The 21,614-nt window shown below is 40.9% G+C and overlaps 5 protein-coding genes across 5 annotated transcripts; 2 read left to right on the top strand and 3 right to left on the bottom strand.

Moving 5' to 3' along the window:
• Nucleotides 1-2,861: 2,861 nt before the first annotated feature.
• Nucleotides 2,862-5,093, top strand: BCR41DRAFT_26188 (hypothetical protein). The gene is made up of 5 exons (XM_022020187.1): nt 2,862-3,022; nt 3,159-3,443; nt 3,597-3,710; nt 3,861-3,905; nt 4,892-5,093. The coding sequence occupies exons 1-5, from the start codon at nt 2,924-2,926 to the stop codon at nt 4,904-4,906; spliced, it is 558 nt and encodes a 185-aa protein (XP_021882735.1). The 5' UTR covers nt 2,862-2,923; the 3' UTR covers nt 4,907-5,093.
• BCR41DRAFT_350361 (WD40-repeat-containing domain protein) lies at nt 5,090-7,867 on the bottom strand. Its single transcript, XM_022023651.1, has 11 exons — nt 7,794-7,867; nt 7,483-7,559; nt 7,256-7,357; nt 7,026-7,087; nt 6,875-6,923; nt 6,627-6,765; nt 6,236-6,499; nt 6,017-6,117; nt 5,620-5,920; nt 5,311-5,467; nt 5,090-5,223 (listed from the first exon to the last, which is right to left on the bottom strand). The coding sequence occupies exons 1-11, from the start codon at nt 7,828-7,830 to the stop codon at nt 5,145-5,147; spliced, it is 1,368 nt and encodes a 455-aa protein (XP_021882734.1). The 5' UTR covers nt 7,831-7,867; the 3' UTR covers nt 5,090-5,144.
• A 4,030-nt stretch (nt 7,868-11,897) lies between these two features.
• On the bottom strand, nt 11,898-15,263 carry BCR41DRAFT_303272 (hypothetical protein; the record flags this gene model as incomplete). Its single annotated transcript, XM_022020706.1, has 8 exons — nt 11,898-12,170; nt 12,295-12,495; nt 12,589-12,905; nt 13,015-13,784; nt 13,897-13,994; nt 14,097-14,546; nt 14,648-14,775; nt 14,882-15,263. 8 exons carry the CDS (start codon nt 15,261-15,263, stop codon nt 11,898-11,900), a joined length of 2,619 nt encoding a protein of 872 aa, XP_021882733.1.
• Nucleotides 15,264-17,044: 1,781 nt separating this feature from the next.
• On the top strand, nt 17,045-18,418 carry BCR41DRAFT_350357 (YL1 nuclear protein C-terminal domain-domain-containing protein). The gene is made up of 5 exons (XM_022023650.1): nt 17,045-17,142; nt 17,248-17,299; nt 17,515-17,761; nt 17,909-17,976; nt 18,183-18,418. Coding segments are annotated over exons 1-5 (501 nt in total). The 5' UTR covers nt 17,045-17,140; the 3' UTR covers nt 18,315-18,418.
• Nucleotides 18,419-19,266: 848 nt separating this feature from the next.
• BCR41DRAFT_394734 (hypothetical protein) lies at nt 19,267-21,201 on the bottom strand (the record flags this gene model as incomplete). Its single annotated transcript, XM_022028667.1, has 1 exon — nt 19,267-21,201. The coding sequence occupies one exon, from the start codon at nt 21,199-21,201 to the stop codon at nt 19,267-19,269; it is 1,935 nt and encodes a 644-aa protein (XP_021882731.1).
• Between the last annotated feature and the right edge of the window lie 413 nt (nt 21,202-21,614).

Genomic DNA, 21,614 nt, shown 5'->3' with positions numbered 1-21,614 from the left:
GCCTGCATCCAGCATGGTTGGCTGTTTACTGATCTGGCGGACAAAAATTCGAACATTGTCATCACCCATAAAATTGTAATTTTTTTTTTTTTCTCAAACATTGGGTAAAGAAGCTTCCGCAGATCTTCGAGAGTCATTGTTTTGTATCTGCAATATATTGGCACAGAATTTTCCTTCCTTGCCTAGTATCTATGATTCCGAGTTTCGACATACTCTTTTGCAGAACACTAGTTTGTGTATAAAATATCAAACCATAACAAATAGCCCTTAATGCAGTGCTTCTAAATGGTTATTACCAATCGAAGTGGTCTTTTTGATTCTTCACTTCTTTGATTCTCCTTGATTCGTTTTTCATTTTCCTCATCTCAGTTTATTCTTTCCAAGTAGCCACTTCAGTATCGTCTAAATAAGATATCAAATTTAGAAACGGATGAGCATTAGGGAGACGTATAAGTCATTTCAGTGCGTTGTAAAAAGGTAGGCCATTGGGCAACGATGTGGATAGATCCCTTTGGTTCATCCTCGGGGAAAAGTATCGAAAGACGGTACATTGGGAGAAGCTCCTTCTTGTCAGTCAGAGAATTGGGTATAATGAGCAATTCCTGGTTATCGTCCGTGATCAGAATCGATACATGCCGGAGTGTGGCCCTTTCTGCATCGACATCGTTCAATTCAGGCGACCTATGTTTAATTAACTTTTTGAAAATGTCAATGGTGTCAGAAGATGCGGCATTGATGGAAAACGCGCGCGACAAGGGGCGGCCATCAACAAGTAAAAGATCTTCATATTGGTAATCATCTTTATAGAGAGAGGACTGAATTAAAAAGGTGATTAGCCAAGTGGCGAAAGTGAAAGCCAGAGAAACAACAATGTCGAGTTTTATATAATTTTGTGAGACTATGGACCACGTATCACCCCCCTACAATCGAATAATGAAGCGCGTACTTTTTTTTTTTTTTTTTTTTTGGTGTATAAGAGATCTATGCTTCTCGCTTTCTTCCTTTTCTCTACCGACGCTGTCGAGTCCTCTGGTAGCTGGACCGTCAATTGCAGAGATAAATGCAACTGGTGTGTAGATTTTAATGCCTTTGATGAACTGGGTACCGTCAGTAGAGGGTGATCATGATGTATTTGAAATGCAACGCTTTGAAGTATAATTCGCCAGCATCGCACAACCAGCCTCAGAAATCTATACGCGGGAAATCAGCTTCAGAATAAAGATTTGTGATCGACGAATAGTCAGCTCATTGGATGATCTCTGCTGTGACCCTTGTTTCTGGTACAGCACGAATGTTAATCACGATGTTTGGATCCACTTCGTCCACTTCCTTTAAATATTCTTCTCTCTGCCACGGATTATTTTTTCCAAAGAGATCTTCAAGTCAAGAAAAATCCATTAACTGGAGGGCGCTTGATAGCCCGACAGAGTTTCGAGCAAAGGAGGAAGGCAAAGGACCCTGCCATTCCAAGAGCGAATCTCGAAGGCAAACATGTCGAATAAAATATTTCTGTGTGACTTCGTTCTGTGGTCTACTGTCCTCCTGCTTTAATGTTCACCTGGCATATGCCTAGCCTATAGACTTCAATAGTGCTAGCATGATGGCCTCCATGAGCTTTTCGATGGCTGTTGACATTGTGCAAGCCATAAGGATATCTGCATCACGATAAGTCATTTGATGGACGGAGCTTTTTGTCGCCTCTTTATCACCTGGAATGACGTGCCATTTTGGGCTAATGTCGCAATACCTGCGGAGGATCCTTCCTTGGACGTCCTCTGGGACGCTCAAGCAGTGGTGATGATCGTTGTAGTAATGATACTGGTTATTTCTATATCCGGAGCCGGCGTCATTGATAAGACATTAGTAGATACCAGCGTCGTAGGCGCTGCGGATGTTGCTGTTAAGCTTGAGTCTAATAGCAATTGATCACCTAAAGTTGGCTTTGATTCCATTCCTGTGCTGTAAAAAAAAGACTTTCTACTTTTGAGAAATGGAACGAAGGATCCAGACGTTGAGTATGCAAAAGAATGAAGAATATAATGATTTCGAATTAATCTATTTGACAACCCGGGTTGTCACTCTTATTTGACAACCCCCCCCTTAATTATTTTTCTCAATTTTTTTTCTTTGCGTGACAACCCGGGTTGCCAAATAGTAAAATATCTAATTTGACAACCCCAAGCTCACTGTTATTTGACAACCCTTTTTTTATTGGCAAGATTATTATGTGAAAATCGTTTCTATTGCTATCCCTCAGCAACACGAAATCCCTCCAGCAATCTAAAAGCTTCCATCAAATAACAAACTTTTTTTTTTGGTTACGAGGTGTTGTTTTTTATTACAACTGATTTCTAAAACAAGGGTTTGCTTTATAGAAAATGTGCCTATACGGGTAACATGCACTAAGGGGTTTTTGGATATATAAGCATACAAAAATTCGGAGTGGTTATGCGACGCTTGATGGCGCATGCGTAAGACGCGGAAAGGAAAAAAAAGAGAGACAGAAGAAGCTATAACCACAGTCATGATAACGGAGTGTTGCCACCATTTTAGAAATCCAGCTGAGAAAGGCCCTCCATAAGTGCAAGAGGGTGAAGACTTGTCATGTGACAGGTTGAAAAAGACAATTTTTCTTCTTTTCTTGACAACCCGGGTTGTCAAATAACAAAAAAGTGAAAATTGAAGACCTTGGGTTGCCAAATAAGCCGGTGTGACTGCTAAATTGGGGGGGGGGGTTGTCAAATAAGAGTGACAACCCGGGTTGTCAAATAGATTCACCCCATTTAAATTACTATTTCAAATCACGTGATTTTTCTTTCTGGTTCGCTTGACCAATACTCTCACACTTTCACTCACTCGCACTCATTTGTTTTTTTTTTTTGCACACTCGTCCTTACACCACAACCCCAACAAGTTTAATAGAATGCGTGTTTCCATCCTCACAGACCAGGGCGACATCCATACCATCGAGGTCGATTCACAAATGGAACTCGAAAACATCAAGGCGCTTTTAGAAGCTGACGTGTGTAGTCCATTTTTATCATTTAATAGAAACTGACTATTGCTTCGTTTTCTTCGTTAAAACTAACTTTTGCTTTATTTCTTTTTCTTTTTCTTTTTCTTTTTCTTTTTATTCATAACCTATTAATGCTGTATAGTGTAATATCCCAGCGGATGAACAAGTTCTTTTGCACAACAATATCGAATTACAAGATCCTAAATCAACGTTGGAGGCTAACAGCATTGCCCCAGACGACATCCTGACCCTTCAAAGACGTTCCAAGAAGCAACGCACCAACATTGCAGCGATCAACACTGGTTCCGGAGCTGGGCCCTCTGTTCATCCAGGACAGATAGCTCAGGGAGGTGGAGATCCTCATAACGCAGAACAAATTCGTCAGCATGTCATTAGTAATCCAAGCATGCTCCGACAATTGCGTGAGGTAATAATGCATAACATGAAAAGGAAAAAAAGAAAAAAAAAAGAATAATAATTACAACTATAATAAACTAGTCAACTAATATATAAGATATTTACAATCTTTTCTTTCTCTATCTCTCTCTCTCTCTCCCACACACAAATGCTCACGGTATAGACACAACCAGAGCTTGCAGATGCCGCGCAAAACAATCCCAATAGGTTTCATGAAATGATACGGGAATTGGATGTTCAGCGTCGTAGTGCAGAAATGGCCCGACTTCAAGAAATTGTAATGTTTTGATCCCTTATAAATGTCAATGTAGATATAGTAGTAACGAGTGCCCTCTAATTCTGGAGGCACTCTCGTTAAGTGAGATGAAAGCAAAATATTTAACAGATTATTTTATGCTTTTACTTGTTTATTTTATATATAAAATAGAACCAATTGAACGCGGACCCATTTGATTTGGAGGCACAGAGGAGGATCGAGGAGGCGATTCGATTAGAAAATGTGGCGGCGAATATGGAGGCTGCAATGGAATACAATCCAGAGTCATTTGGACGAGTTACGATGCTTTATATTGATGCCGAAGTCAATGGGCATCCTGTCAAAGCATTCGTTGACTCTGGAGCTCAAGCTACCATCAGTAAGGCTTATCAATTTTTTTTTTTTTTTTTTTTTTTTTAAAAAAAATGGCAATATTTCACCAGGTGGACGGTATTTTTGACTTTTTTTTTTGCCCCTATTTTGACAACGCTCAATTTTAGTGAGCCCAGAGTGCGCAGAGGCATGTGGAATCATGCGACTTGTTGACACGCGTTTCGCAGGTATTGCACGTGGTGTTGGTGTTGCCAAGATTTTAGGACGCGTGCACAGTGCCCAAATCCGTGTTGGAAGGGATCAATTCTTGGCATGTTCATTCACTATTATGGAAGGGAAAGGCGTGGACCTGCTTTTTGGATTGGATATGTTGAAGCGACATCAAGCCTGTATTGATTTGAAGAAGAATTGCTTGATCATCAACGAGTCCGAGATCAGGTTCTTATCGGAACACGAACTGCCCAACAGCGCAAAAGATAATCCAGAACTCTCGCCTGAGGAATTAGCTACTGTTGGCAAACTTGGAGGAGCTCAGGCGACTTCGTATTCAGCTGCGTCCGGTACATCGACACGTGCGGATACAACTCCTGTCTCATCAAGGACAGAGACATCTGCTGGGGCTAGTGCGCCCATCAATCCACCTTCTACTCAGATACCGACGTCTGCTGCGGCCCCAACAGCAGCAACAGCAGCAACAGCAGCAACAGCAGCAACAGCAACAGCAACAGCCGCCACAGGTAAGAGACAAGGGAGAAAAAAGAGTATGAATCAGTAATAAGGTCTTATGACTAAGTTTGCCCTTCTTGATCTGACTATTGCAATACCATTACTATTCAATTCTGGCCTTATAGGAAGATACCCGGAGGAACACATTCAGTCATTGATGGCGCTCGGTGCCTCACGTTCTGAAGTTGTTGCAGCCTTAGATGCTGCAGGAGGCAACGTGGACATTGCCGCTAGTTTCTTGTTCTGAGGTACAAGTCCATTATTGAGCATTACAGTTCAATTTTTTTACACTCTTTACTAGAAGATTTTTAAATATTTTTTTTAAATATATATAAAAAAAGGCGGATAAATATTTTTTTTTTATTGTTACAATAATAAGAATGAAAAAACGGTGGTTCAGAGCCATGAAGCCCAGTGATCTTCATCTATTAGCTTGTCAGGCACTCTGTAAAGCTTTTCAAACTCAAGAACAGATCTAAAAAGTAAAGTTAAGGAAAAGTAAGCTCAAGCCGTTCATCTCTTGCAAGAGCATTATGGAAAAAAATTGTAAGGAAAAACATACGAGAAATCAAACGCTGTGGATACGTTGGATACGCCTACAAAAAGCCCATCTCCATCAGGCGTTAGACTAATTCCTGAAATATCGCCCACAAGGTCGATTTTTTGTGCCTTTGAGTAACCACTTGTTGTATCAACGATATGAACAAAATCGCTGTCCTCTATAGTAATATTAGCGTATATAGTATATAGATGTATAAATAAAATAAAATAAAAAAATAAGGACAAACAATTCTCTGTGAAAGGTTTACAATGAAAAAAAAAAAAAAAAAAAAAAAAAAGTTGTTACTGTCGTGGCTTAATCTAACTTTACCGGCCATAACTAGATACCGTCCACAGGCAGAGTAACGCAAAGATCGGATAGAGTCTTTGACTTCACGACTCAAGGTGTGGACTGGATTCTCCATCATCCGTGTATCGTAGATACAAGTTGAAAAGTCGTCACTCCCCGTCGCCAACATAGTCGAGTCTGGTGACCATGCCACCGAAAATGAATATCGCTGGTGGCCTTTGAGTGTAGCAATCTTTTCCCTAGAGTTGACACTCATAACTAGGCCATCCGGGTCATCGCCAACAATGCCAATCATATGTCCATCTGGACTTTGCGAAGTATACTGGATAGAAGAAGAAAATAAGAAAAGGAAATGGTGAGCCCTTACAAGTGTAATAAGCAATGCTCCTGTTTGTTCCATAGGAAAAGTAAACCCTACATTAGCAAACCATCCTGTCGGATACGTTGCGCAAATAGATAACGGCTTCATGTCTATGCATCGCACAAGAGCATCATTTGTCGAGATGAACGCATGTGGACCTAAAATATATTATAAAGGACCAATAACTTAAGAAAAGATTAAAAATAAAAATAAAAATAAAAATAAAAATAAAGAACGAAAGAAAGAGTTGAACAAAAAGTAATATATCAAACGTACCTCCAGCCCTCGAATATGATATTTCAATCCCATTCACCTCAGTATGCTTGCCATTAGTGAACGAATCATGAACTGGTGCTGCACAAGTTTGAAGATTCATAAAAGTATATGAGCCGTCCTCGCCTCCGACCAACAACAAGTCATCTTTAGCGGCCATGGTGGTGATCCTCCTCGGTACCGATGAATGTGGTAACTTGAGTGGATGACCGAGAATGGTTTTTGACGTCCTGAGCTGCGGGCACCAATGCTGAATTGTGTTATTGTCTGGAGAACCGCAAAAAAAAAAAAAAAAAAAAAAAAAAAGAACGTATTTTATAAGTGGTGTGGTTCATGATTTCAAGCAGAAATGAAAAACAACTGCCGATCATATGTTGAGCAAGGTCACTATTACATAAATAATAGACATCATTTTTGCTTGTAGCGCAAACCAAGTTCCGTAGTTGAGGATGTCGGTGGCTGCAATGGAATGCTGTATCTGTGTATCGGAATCGGTAATATTCGTTGTCTGTGTAATCTAACTCCTCTCGGTTCTACGAGAATAAAGTTAATTAGGAGTTAACTCGCAAATGCAGAAAGCATGTCTATATAAAAACTAAATCCTGAATAATGAATCAATGTGTGCAGGGTTATCAAACATACCTCGTGGAGCGTGCTAGAGTCACCACCATAGTATGGAGACGAATAGACGCTTTTGAGAAGAAGAAGAAAAAAAGATATGAATACCTTCAGCTGTGATTTTACTTATCACTAATTTTTTTTATTTTTTTACTATATTGAATGATGGACTTACCGATTTCTGAAGTTGCGATAAGCACCTCTTCCGAGATTTCCTTCTCGCCAAGTGATGCCTTGCTGTATAAGTTAGACAATACCAATTGCCAAGAGAGGATTGTAACAAGATAAAAAGAAGCCATCCGTTAGGATAAACAATGTGACACCTGTGCATTTATTTGTCTGGGGAGCGCATTCTTTTTATTTCCCTTTTTGGTTTATGATATTTTGTAATTTTCTGAAGCTTGCCTTATCCATGAGACCCGCACTAACATCCTCCACTTCAACAACCGTGTGCCGGGCTGCGATGAAATGGGTGATAGGACAAACATACCGCTGTGCGTGATATGACTGAAATAGAATGGTTATTTATCATAACAAGCGCTTAGTGTCAACAGACTTAGACACAAGAGGGAGAGGTTATTTGAGCAGAGTATGAAAAGAACAGACGATAATGAATAAAGGGTGGTATTTACAGCAAAGAACATGTGCTCAAAGTCGTCTTCGTCAAAAACTACTGCGTGGTCTTGCAAGACTATATTCATAATATTGCCTGAGCATCGGCCATAACAACAATAGAGTGTTGGTATGTTAGTTGGAGTGAACAAGTAAGGTGCAGACAATGATTACAGGAAGCTTCCAAGCTGAGTTTTCTAATTTTCTTTTCTTTTTTTTTTTTTTTTTTTTTTTTTTACAGAGGCAGTTTACTCCTGCACTCTTACAGACAAGAACCACATTCATATACTATATCACTCTATTATGCTGCAATTATGTTGAGGTATCATACCGAGTTCAGTCAAGTCAGAGGGAGAGTATTGAGTCATAGTTTTTTATTGGTGAGCGAACTTGAAAATAACGAGACAAGAACAAAGAATGAGGATCTTTATTGTGTAATAGAAAAAGGACTTTTATATCTTCTTCAAAATCACTTTTGTCACGAGGCATATTTGCATTTTAGAACACTCTCTTTTTTGACATGACAACCAGAAATGTATTCACAACTTCGAACAACACAACATTATTTCATCCAACAAAAACATGTTACTGATGGACAACCATATGACCCTCTCTGGGGCTGAGCCAATGTGTTTTATAATCACTTTGAGTTCAAGGACCATGGTTTAGCAACCGATGCATTCTGAGCGAGCCTACGCGCGATTAGAAATGAAAATCCTGAGTGGAGGTGGGTAAGAGACTTTCTCCAGAAGCTACAGGTACAACTTTTCTTCGAGTTACTATCCCTGTCGTATAACTGACGGCGCAAACAGGATCGCCAATGGCTTGTTTAAATGTATAATATATTCTAGTGGGGAAAAGGAGATTGACTCAACTGCAATATAGCGCTGGATAGAGAGTTGTTTCTCCCGATTACTCTCTACTCTCTTACATTTGATTGTAGTGACAAGGACGAACGTGAAGAAGACTGAATTAAGCTTATGTAAGCTTCCAGAGATGAAAGACATGATAGAGTTCAGCCTTGACCAGCAGAGTTTGACTTTCTTGTGCATGGAGGGCTGGGTATGGATGACAGCAATCTAATAAGTCTAATAAAAAAAAGAAAAGAAAAAAGAAAAAAAAAAAAAGTATGAATACGTATCACTTTCTGGACATGAAGGACAACTCCTGGAATTGTTCGTTGAGGTTTTTGTTGCTGAAGCTAGAGAGAATAGTAGTCGTAGCAATCAACTAGTGAATGAGTATGGCATTCAAAGTCATATACATGGTCTGTTTTTGTTTTCAACAGAGAAAGTGATCTGCCTTTATTATTAATGTCAGTGGCAGTTCGAGGCCATAGTATGGCCCATGGATGACACGTTATCTTGAATGGAAAATTTTTCTAGGCAATATTAAAAATAATATACAAATATTTATTTACTTCGTCCTTTTTCTATCTAACAATGCCATATATTTTCAAGTTCCTGCATCTCTCGGTAAAGAAAAGTTGTAGTAGATGCACACCTTGGAGTCTCTGCGGGTTGATACCTTTTTTTATGCTTGAGTTCTTCTAGGCGAGCTTACATTCATGTCTCATTCTTCTCTTGGCAACCACACCTGTAAGAAAAAGAAAGGTTTATTTTTAGTTTACTAGCAGTTATGTAGCTTGAGCATTATTAAAGAGAAAGGCTGGGTCGCTTGAATGTAAATGATAGTTGCCTTGAAGCTGCCTTACCTAATAACATCACATGTACGGAATGGGAAAATGCTAAGGGCTTCTTAGAACTGAATCTTCAAGCCGTGTGTCAATTATCGAATAAGCCTCAGTGTGTTATCAATCATCCAGTATAAGGTGCTAGAAACTTTACAATGAGTGGATCGTTCGAAGCGTGTTGCGGTTAACAGTCATTTATATGGTATATTGTTCCAGTTAAGGCAGGATTTCTAGTACAAGCAACAATCCAAATTCAATAAATCCAGCAGCGTCCGATTAACCAAGTAGCACCCGATTAATCAAGTAGCACCCGAGGGTCCCCAGCAACGGCGAAAGTGGTCCGCTGAGGGCTCGAGATGGCTTGTTGAGCCATTTGCTTCTTAGTCCCCAAAAGTGCTGCATATTCACATTGAGAGCTACACTTAACTTGTGATACCGGCATTGCTGGTCAACTTATGACGCAAACCAACAGATACCAGCCCTGCCTTTAGGTTGAGGCGCCATGCATTTGGCACAAATGCTATACATTAAAGCATAGGGTTTAGTTTATGTCAGGGTGATATTACACACTTTCCGGTTTGACCATTCCTTGTTTTAAAAGTTCTGTTAAGTTCCAAGGAGTTCTATCAGGGCAACTGAATCAATTCCGGCTTCGGAAGTCTGCCTATGGTTCCTACCGCGTTTTTCTTTCTTCCGAAAGCGTTAGACCTTCTAGCAGGATAAGTGGCTCGTGGACCCTTACCATATCCGTGTTCTGTACATCCCATATAATAAGATAAGTCAGCTTGAGCGCAAATAAATATATAAATAAACATAACTAGCCAGATACTCTTATACTATGCCTGACCAGGCAACCAGTGGTAATGACTGATGTTGATTATGGTATAACTGTTTTATTAAGTATGAAATAGATGAAATAATGAAATAAAAGAAAAAAAAATAAAGAAAAAGTACGTTCTCTGGCAGAATTGACAAGTATAATGCACCGCTGCTCTACAAGCAGCGGTATGGTTCTCCATCGCCCAGACTAATTCCAGTTACCACGATCGGTACTTTCAGTTGTGTTCACGGTCGAACGCCCTATCCTCCGTAACTCACAGGCATAGGCCCTCTGGTGGGGTGTGAATTAACTGCCCCACCAGACCTGCTCCACCAGACCTTCCCAACTGATGGTTCTTAACCAGAAGCACATGAGCGCTTTGCCGAATAGATCACCACATAGCCTCGCGCAGCCTTGGATATGTACAATCACTGGATCAATTTGTAAGAAACGATAGCCATGCTCTATAAAATGTCACAATGCAATGAACTACACGCGTACTCTACGATAACCCTAAGTTTTTTTTTTTTTTTTTATTTTTTTTTTTTTATACTTGTTTCTTCTCCCCAGCTGATGGTTCTCGATCAAAAGCACATGAATGCTTTACCAAATAGATCACCACATGCCGCCCCACAGCTTTGGATACGTACAGTCGCTGAGTTAGTCCATTGGTACACTGATCGTCAACAAGCATTCGTGTGTATGCTGCAGTAACCCATCTGCGACAAACGGGTCAAATGCATCAAGCGGCTTCTGCAAAACTACGTGAAGGGGCCTGACGAAAAAATAAAATATAATAAAAATATTAAGATTCTTGTTAATGTCTTTTACATGAATGTAGCACAAAAAATTATAACTTAACAGGTTACGCAAACTTAATCCGCTCACTTGCCACCACGTTGTCCTTCCCTTCACAAAGGCTATTTCCCGCTATGACACATTAAACACGCCATCCTCATTCCATTACATTGAAAAGCACTTGTCATTGATTGGTCTCATTCTCTTCATTGGCCTTTGCTTCACTTTATATAGCGCCAGTGTCATGTAAAAGGCAATGGATCAAGTTTGGTCAAACTGATTATTTACTCTTTTTTTTCCACTTGGGAATAAAAGTCCATTGCTATCCATGGATTAGGATTACCTTTAATTTAATTCACTCCACATTATCCAAAGCATTATGTTCTACGTTGTATCAGCACCCACTATAGTTATTTTCAAGCCATTGTCCCTTAGTCATTTCGCGATAACACTGAGGTGCTTCTTTGTCAAAGGAAGCCATCAAGAGAATTGGCAATGGATCTCGGTATATAAACTAGTTCAGCTCTAAGGATCCGTAAGTGTTTCGCACATGATGTCCTGATGGCCTCTCTAGCCGCTAATTCAGCAGGATTCGCAGGTATTATTGGAGCACTGATCGGAACATCGACTTCGTTGATACCGTTTATCGGTAGTGCTTGGTCTCTAGCTCTCCAAATACCCCTTATAACGAAATGAAGTGTAAGAGAGCCCTAGGCAATGTGTTTGCAGCGAGTTTTTGAATGGATAAAGATCAGGTCAAGTGCAGCTGTTGAATTGACCCATCACTTTCCCATACGCAGTTATAAGTTTTTTGAACGAGTTGACTCGAAGGGCAGCATCATCAGCTGTTGGCAATAAAAACATGGCATCTAGACCCTCTGTTTGACTACACTCCTGGCAGCCTAAGTCACAGAGTCAAACTTGGGCAGCATCGGATGCACATCTGATGATAGCATGGGATCGCTTTATGAGCAATTAGCAGCAATAATATATTTAATCTGCCTAATATTATAATTCTTTTTTTTTTTTTTTTTTTTTTTTTTTTCCTAACATGAAATCATGAAATCTATAAAAAATTTGTCCACAATATGTTTTGCCTTGGTTTGATTTGGCTTAGTTGGTTTCTAACGTGTGGTCCAAAGTCTTGTAGGGAGTTCTTGGGGTTTTGAAGAGACCTCGGTCTGGATCATACGGTGGATCGCACACAGGTAATCGACATAAGACATCGCATCGTTGTTCTTGTCTTCCATCAACAAATTTGAGAACTCTAGCTCGATCTGATCTCTGCCTTGACGAACAATAATCAGGTTCAGATACTTGGATCTCTGGCTGTCCATGTACGATACTATCGTACGAAGCTGTGAACTTGTCCTGCTGTTCAACTCTGGTAGATATTGCTGTTAGAAACGAAAATAAAACGGGAAAAAAAAATTAACCATTTTATCTTTTTCACATAGCAATAAATATTTAAAAAAATATAGAGTATAAATGAACAATGTATGCATGTGTCCTCCAACTTACCAAGCTGGAATCAACTTCATCCAAGGTCGAAACACCAAAAACATCCTGTAAAAATTGAGGGTTGATGTCGCGACCAAGCCAGAGGTACAATGATTGTGCATTTTCAAGCAGATATGCTCCGGATGAATTTAAGCGTGCATAAGACACTCGGATCAATGGAGGAAGGTACACCCGACCGGTTGTCAGATTCTTCACGCCAACCTTTTGAAATGAACAAAAAAAAAAAAAAGTTGAGATTAGCTTCCATTAACACTTCACTAAACACTTTAGATGTAGCTTCTTCCTGCTCTTTACCTTCTCATCCATTTCATGAACAGGAATCATACGAGGATACAAGAATGCGATTGATTCACTGACACCCATACTCTTGAGCATTCGCATTTGGTGTACTCGAATATCACTATTGATGTCATTACCACCCCGAAGTGACTTGGACTTGAGCAGCGTTAATGAATATACAGGGAAAAGCTTAAATGACTCTGGTAGGATCAATTGGCCCGGAGCAGTGGAAGAAGCGCAGTTCTTGCGGTAGGCTGACAGGATCTTGACACATTTATCCGTCATGGTATCGCGTACTTCATTCAATGGTTTGGTGAGCCCTTGCGAGATAGCTATGTGGAATAAAAATAAAAAAAGGACACTTTAGAATGGTTTGGAAGATAATGAAAAAGTACGTGTATACCGTCGATGAAGAATCGATTGTAAATCATCTCTTTTTACCTCCTTTGCTCAAGAAGTTGATCGTAGTATCCATATCTGCCCATCGGAACACATTGCCCAACAAGGTCGTCACTGGTGTGCTAAAATTATGGACTCTTACTCTTCTATAACCATCCGCAGTCGTGTACAATAACGCAACCTGGAAACTAACCTCTGTCTTCTCGTCCAACTTGCCATCATGCTTCACAAGCACTCCAAAGGCCTTTTCAGAATCTAGACCTCCTATCTCTAGGTCCGTACTGTTCTTCATATGGAAGTTTCCAAAATGTTCCGTAATCCTCAGTCCCGTTGAGCAACGAACACGTAACAATGCATTGTATCCAAATGGCCGTCCCAAAATCTTGATTATATTGCCCTTCAACTTCTCGCCATCTCGGGCCGCGTTAAAGTTGGGGAACAATTGCGTTTCTCCACCCGTGATGCTTGACAGGCATCCTACAGAAGCCACATCCACATATGCATTCGGGAACAGGAATAGATCAACAGACAGGCCTGCCTCCACGCAAGATTCACCCAGCTTTTTGTAAAAATCATCTTGAGGTGCAAATAACGTGCGCTCCTTATCGGTGCCATAAACCTTTGAATCATCGCGGTGCTTCAGTGCCCCTGGTCCGAATGTTGGCAATGCAGTTTGGAACACAATTAGTTTGCCTCCACGGCTCTCCAGCGCTGCTTGGACCGCCTGCACAACTGCGCCAATCACTGGCTCTGTAGTCTTATTTTCTGCAAACAATTGAGGAAGCATATCCAACAACGATTCCACAATGGTCCTATTTACAGCGCAAAATCCAAAAAAAAAAAAAAAAAAAAAAAAAAACTGTTGAGTTTATCACATTGATTATGGAAGGTTCTTTTTTTTTTTTTTTTTTTTTTTTTACTTACTTTGAAGTGGCGGGATCAACCAGGAATCCATTACTCAGGGGCACAAAGACATCATTGACATCAGGAACAATCATCATCTGAGCCTGCTCTAAGCTTGGCTAAAAGAATCACAATAGCCAAATTTATACAGGAATCATTAGCTATCAACTTTGAACAATCCTTTGAGAACGAAAAGAATGGACATGTAAAGAAAAACTTACCGAAATATTGTAAAAATGAACAGTCTTATCAAACGTCAAGATACTGATCTGTGCCCCAGGTGCTAACCTCGAAAGACCATTTTCATCCCAAATAGCCCTCTTAATACCATCAACGCACTGCAGCAACATCCCACTCTGGATAGCGCTCCAAGAGACATCAATCGCAAACACATATGCCGCAGGTGCAGGTGTTTTATTCCAGTACTCCTTGGGTACTGCAAATTCAATGGTGCCATTCCTCAATTCAGGTCGCTGATCCAAATCAAGACGACGACCATTCATATCCAAGTTACAAAAGTAATTGGATTCAACATCATTCTCAAACAAACACATGTTGCACACAAATCGTTGGCCGCCATTGGTGAAAATCATGAACGGATTGATGTATGCATTGCAGCGACGGCATCTGGCAGGTCCTTGGTCACCGAAATCTACAGTGTCAATAGGTGCCTTCAGAAGAAAAAAAAAATAATTAGATAACAAGTACGCTCTTAATTCTGCTTTGGTCTTTAACAATAATAATAATAATAATAACAATAATAGTAATTTACCTCGTCTGCACGGAGCTTGGCTAAGGGTTGAATGACAAGTCCCATGGGCAACTGGGACAAATTGAGAAGGTCTTCGGTGTTAGGGACATTGTATGTTGTCATCCTAAGGAATCGAGGATTACAATTGCCTACATCCAGTGAGATGTGACCCATTAGACATGTATTTAAATTGTGTGAGGACATAAGCTCAAAATTGTTGCAAAATGAATATTAGTAATAAAGAAAAGCTATTACCTTCATCGATTGCCATAAAGTCTGAGCTTGCAAGTGGAGTGACATGCGTCCTAGTCGAAGTGATAAATGGTTTGTCATCCCATTCTGCTTGGTCCGCCTCTTGAACAGCGACAGGCGATGGGATCTGATCCGGATCAATCCTTGATCTTGAGCCAGGTTGGACTGGTGGCTGCGGTCTAAACTGCTGCTGAGTCATTGGTTGTTGAGGTTGATAAGGTGCTGGTGGTTGTTGCTGATATGATCCCGATGGCGGCTGTGGCTGTTGCTGTTGTTGTTGAGGATACCCTTGGTTCATTGGTGGTGGTTGTCCAAAGTTCTGTGCTCCATATGGTTGCTGCTGAGTATCAAACGTGTTCACACCAGGTTGAGGAATAGGGGGCATACCTCCAACCTGTCCCTGAGAAGGTGAAGGGGTGGATGGATCTGTAGCGAACACACGTTTCGCTCTTGCTCCAGCTTTTGGCTTGTACTATGATAACGGTATTAAGAAATAGTTTGTTAAAATCTTTACTAAAAAAAAAAAAAAAAAAAAAAAAAAAAGTAATCCGATCTGATATCTGCTAACATGTTTTCATACCTCTGCCTGCGCAGGTGGACCTTGGGGTGGAATGGGTGAGAATCCAGGAGCAGCTTGCTGTTGTTGTTGCTGTTGCTGCTGTTGTTGCTGATCAGGAACGCCATTGGGCCCGAGTGACATATTCGACATCTGATTATATAGACCATTAGAGTTTGCATCATTTTGGTTCAAAGATCCCAATGGGGGAGTAGGTTGCTGTTGGTGGTGTTGCTGCTGGTATGACGGCTGCTGTTGTTGGGGTGGTGGCCCATTCTGTCCAATAGGAGTTATAGATCTCTGGAAAGGAGGTTGTGGCGGTTGAAGTGGCGAAGATTGAACGGTCTGTCCAGCAGGCCCTGGAGTACCCATTGGTGTTGGTACCTGCATCATATTTGGAGGACGAGGCGAAGGGACTCCTGGGTTCTGACCAGGCATTGGAGACGCACTTCTGATCTGCTGGTTGGAGGAGAGGGGTGGTCGTGGTCCCATTGGTCTTGCTCCTGGTGGGCCCTGCATGGGTGGTCGAGCACCATACTGCTGTTGGGGCGATGGCTGCTGCGGATAGGGAGCACCGCCGTTGACAGATGGTCTAGCAGGTGATCCTGGGCCTAAAGTCCATAAACAATAGTAATTAGACACGGATCAATTGATTATGATCATAAAAAATTACTGAACTCAAAAAAACAGCTTTTTTTTTTTTTTTTTTCTGTGTAGATTTTTTACCAGGCTGCATTGGACGGACACCTGGAGGAACATTATTAGGTCTGACGCCTGGATTACCAGGTACAGAAGCACCTGGTCTAGGAGCATTATTGTAAGGTCCTGGACCAGGTCTTTGCTGCTGTTGGAAAGGCGAGAGTGGCTGCTGCTGTTGTTGTTGCTGCTGCTGCTGCTGCTGCTGTTGTTGAGGTTGTTGGTATCCGGCAGAAGAGGGTGGAAACTGTTGACCTGGACCAGGCTGTCCTGGATAGAATGGACGTTGTTGCTGTTGTTGTTGAGGGTAGCCTGACATTTTGATCCCTATGACGCGCACGAGTAAGCCTACAAATACCAGAAAGTGATTAGATGACCAGTAATGATTTGAATGCACGAGCCTCTTTTCTCTCATGCGTTTCTTACGCTATGCTGGAATTGTCTAATCTGTTGAATGTTGTGCTAATGATTGGGTCTCCGAAAAACTAATTTCTGTGTGTCAAAAGCTTTGTTTGAACAAAGAAAAAGAGAAGAAAAAGAAATAAAAGAGAGAGAGAGAGAGAGAGAGAGAGAGAGAGAGAGAGAGAGAGAGAGAGAGAGAGAGAGAGAGGGAAAGAAGAAGAAGGAGATAAACAATAATGGCAAGCAACGGAAGGATGATGATGACAAGAGAAAGAAAAAAAAAAAAAAAAAAAAAGAGAAATAGTGCCTGGTCTGGTTGCACTAGTTTAAATCGTCCTGTGAAAAAAGGACGTGTCTCTCCACGACAGGACACGATCGCTCCGCCGCGAAACATTATTGGTGGATTTACTTAAGGGTCTTCTTTTTAAAGTTTTATCTAATCCTATCCAATCCTATCCAAGGTCAAGCCACGAACGATTGGCTACATGATAGTTGATGGTGCCATACATCCTTACTTAAATGAAGGAGAGCTGTTGTTCTAATTTAACATCCTCATCGCTTCGCACCAACAACCTCAGCTAAAAGTACAAGTTACAACCTGAGAAACCATGTAAGGAGACTGTAAATTTACATTTCAAGGACAGAGTATTAAAAAAAATAAAGATATGGAGAGAGAACATAGTTACTCACATTCAGGAAACGACTTTTTTTTTAGGGTCGCAAAGTCAAAATCCTCCAACAGGGGCAGATTTGGACGTAAGAACAAAGTACGACACCGGGGCAATGTTTTGACTGCATTCGGGAGATTCGAGCTATCGATTGGGATCAATTATGTCAAATATATCAACTATATCAATATAATTCTTCTCTAGAATGCTTAGTTTACAAAAGTGAAGTTGAAGCAGTGCCATCTTCTGAACTTTTTTTTTTTTCTTTTTTTTTCTTCGCTAACTTTTTTAATGCTTGTATATATTTATATCAGGACGACGATGAGGATGAGCAGGTCACAGGGGCTTCGTCCATGGCTTCGTCCATCACTGCATCCCCATCCAGCTCCAGTAGTGGCTCGTCCGATCAAATAGGGCAAGGCCTCCCTGGGGTTATTAACATGGCACATATTCACAAACCCTTCAAGGACCCAGGACGGCATGCATCCAAGAAAACTAAAAACCTGAAGCAGATCATTGCATTAGAAAAGGCCAAGGAATGGAAGCCGACCATACCGACATGTAAGGAAACCACTGTCATTGTTCTAGTAATTTTTTTATTTTTTTTATACTTTTTTCTTTGCTTCCTTGAAGAGGCAAGTTAAAAGTATGTTCAGCATACATAGATCAGCTCTCAGTTAACCACTATTCTTCCGCACGATGACATAGATTGGAATATCGAAGCACTGCCATCTATGACACCACAGAAAAAATATTGTGATATCACTGGACTGGAGGTAGGGTTGTTGAATAGAGAATCAAGAGGGAAAAAAAAAGCCCTCATGGAGCTATAATAGCATATCATTTTTAAGGCTATTGGGTTGGAAATCACACAATGGGAGCCCTTCTTTTCGAGATCAAGCGAATTGTCGTTAACACCCCTTATTTTTTTATTTTTTTCATTACACAACTAAATTCTCAACCTTGGGTGGGGTTTTTTAAGGCTCGGTACACAGATCCCAAGACGCGTTTACGATACCACTCAACCGAAGTTTACCAGCTGATCAAGACACAGCCCATTGGTGTGGTGCAGCAGTATCTTGGTCTCCGTAACGCAGCAGTTGTCCTCAAATGAGCATCCGCAGCATTTTCTTATTTTTTATTTTTTTCCTATGCGTAGTTTACTTCTATTTTCTGTCTTTATATCTCAATAAATCGTGTAATATATTCAACTCTCAAGTCATACTGCGAAATTGCATACAGAGGAGAAAGTTTAGAATCACTTGGCTCCTACCAACAGTTTTTTCTTTTAAAACAGTTATTGCTTCTTTCTCTCAATAATATAAAGTACCATTTGGAGTCATTTTTCCTTCAATCGTATTGTGGTTTGTAGAACCTTGCTTGTCTCGTCTAAAACCGCGTAGCATGGAACCAGAGTAAATACGAGTCTTGCACCTCCAAAAATAAAAGTGAGAATAGAAATAATGATTTAATTTGGTCTTTCTCCAACTACAAGAATGTTGGCTCGATTCTGTTGCGAGACCCTCATTCTCAGCAACTTGGCGCCATTTCTTTGATTAATATTATTTTTAAGAGCTCTCTTATTTGGACGAGCTGTAACCCCCTATCGCCTTTGTCACTGGACGTACCAGGAGATCACTTTAGTCTTGGATCTGCTTAATTCCCCATGTAACGGTCAGGCTAGGTGCTTTGCTCGTCTAAAAGCCCCATGTTCCATCAGAAGGGGACTTTCTGTTGTCTTTCTTTCTTCAGCCTCAATATACCTTGAGCACATATCTTACTCGTATAGAGAGCCAGGGGGGTTTTTTTTGTCACATACTCTCAATTCGCCCAATAATTGATCGCCTTCTTGACCTGCCAAAGCCAAAGAAGGTTGACATCAAAATAATAATAATATATATGTATAATAATGATAAAAAAGAAGAGGGTAATAATCATTGGTTTTAATCAAGGATTGGATCTACTTTTTTGCTTTTTTTCGATTGAACTGTCAGGAATACGTTATATGTTTGGAATTTGAATATACAGTTTTTTTTTTTTTTTTTTTCCTCCTGTGTTTAAAGTTATCATGTACCCCGACATCGGACTCTTCCCTCCATCCAAAGTACCTTTTCCAACAACAATTTCTCTTCATACTGAAAGAGAACATCCCCCTCAATCCACTGGAGATTGGGCCAATGTTGAAGCATCCATCGAATATCCTCCAGTCCTAATTGTTGAACCAGTCCACTCATGTCCAAGCACTCGAGTCGCCACAAGTCCTTTAACAAGCCCAATCCGTTTGGGAGATTGAAATCGAGACCCATCACGTAAGTATATCTTTTACAGTGTGCTTGTCCAACCGCCAATCTCCGTAATCGTGTCAATCGTCCCAATTGTTCCAAGACATAGGTTGACCATTGTTTCCTCAGCTCTTCCATGTGCCGTTGATCTTGATATGGTGTATAACGCCGTGTTATAGTTGGGTCAACTTGGATATCAAATGTTTCAAGTCGAGTGCAGACCCACTCTTGAAGAATAAAGGGTAGCGATGGTAGCAGCACATCCTTGGCGAGCATTGCTTGACCTTGTCGTTGATTTTGAGCTTGACCTTGGTATTGATCCCTTTCATCATTTGATGTTATATACTTTGGCATTAAAGTATGACCATAAAAATGGACTAAATTGGGACAGCTTGTAAGCACTGCAAAAACCATTCCACTTGTAAAATCTTTGCAGTATTTCAGATTCAAATATGTCAACGTCAGTTTATGGTGGTCCAACAACACGCGAGCCCCATCCCGTCCAAATGACGAATCTGGAGCCCCAAACCCTTGAAGGTAGCAGGGCTTAGATGGCGATGATGTTGATGATGATGATGAAGAAGAAGAAGATTCTCCTTGTTGTTGTCGCTGTTGCACTTGTTGTTTTAAAACCCAAGTATTCAGGACCTCTGCAAATCCTTGATCTGTCAATCCGCTCGAAAAAAGCTCGAGCCTTTCCAGCCGAGTACAGGTCTTGACCAAGACGTCGAGCAACTCCTCCACCGTATGATCTGGTATATAACTTGGGTCTCTAGAGAGAGCGAGTGCTTTGACCATAGGGCACCGACGGATGAAATCCAGTCGCGAAGAAGGGCTGCGAACTGGACTTTGGCCTGCATCCTCATATTTTGGTCCCCCAATAGAGAGTGACTCCAGCTTGAAGAACTGTTGTGGTAGTGGCTGTTCTTTTTGTTGTAAAAGCAATAATGAGGGTCCTAACATGGACGTTGATATGGATGTGGGTTTGGATATAGATGTGGATGTAGATACTGCTATTCTTTTCGATTGAACCTCAAGCCACTTATTTGCGTCTTCTTCATCTATGTCGGCAAGAGCTTCCAAATCGACATGGATGTAATTTGGCATATCCAGGACCTCGACTTTCTTAAACAATCTCAAAAGGAGGTCTGTCGGGAGAAGTTTATCTATGACAGTCGACTTGTGGTTGATCTTGAGCACCCTCAGCTTCGTACAACAGGAATCCAAGAGCTGTAGAAACGAGTCCAGTAAGAGGAGGTCGTCATCAAACGTGATCACCACTTCCTCCAATACTCTCGAGTTCCGTTCCACCAGTGTCATCAATGGCTGGCTATAGCGGAGCAGAAGGTGTCGAGCCTTGCTGTCGAAAGACCCATCCCAATCTACTCTATATTCAGGGCCAGTAATTTGATGCAGACTCAAATCGCAATCAATCGATCTCAAATTGCCTACATGGAGAAGATAGACCCAAGGAAGGTGTTGTGCAGCAATGGACTGGAACTTGATCCTCCTCACATGCCGGTAATTGGATCGTAACCCCTGAGCCGAAGGGCTGGTTTTGATGGAGGATGTCCATTCGAGTGATCGGTAGAGGATCGAGCTGAAGACTATGTTCCAGGGTCTGCAAACCAGTGCAAGGGCTGCCCACTGGGGTTTGCTGTCAGGTAGGAAGTCTGCTACTATGCAAAGAATCCCGGGAATGAGCAGAGGTTTTCTCATGGACAATGAAGAGATGAGAAAAGACAATGATGAGAAGAAAAGAGAATGAGACCAAGGAATAAATAAAAAAAAGCTTTGGCCCCTTGTGGTCGTCCGGGTGTGTAACACAACAAGGAAGAGCTCAATTCCTTTTATGCATGAATGTACATGTGGAGCTATTACAAACAAGGTTTGTTCCCAGTTTAGATTAATCTGACACTTACTCTCTCAAAGAAGACTTTGACCGTAGGCGAAAGACGTTATTAGAATAAGTTGCCTTTATTGTGTTTCTTGAATGTGGTCATATACATATTTACAGCTATGTACAATAAACAAGGATGAGCAGAGTAGAGTAGGGCAGAATAAGGTAAATGGAGGGAGACAAGTCAAAAGCAAAATTGCCATAAGAGGCGTATATAAAATAAATATAACAT

This window comes from Lobosporangium transversale (genome assembly GCF_002105155.1).
Source record: "Lobosporangium transversale strain NRRL 3116 chromosome Unknown BCR41scaffold_12, whole genome shotgun sequence".
Classification (NCBI taxonomy): domain Eukaryota; kingdom Fungi; phylum Mortierellomycota; class Mortierellomycetes; order Mortierellales; family Mortierellaceae; genus Lobosporangium; species Lobosporangium transversale.
Note: the sequence above shows the minus strand (reverse complement) of the source record. Positions and strands in the feature narration are given on the sequence as shown.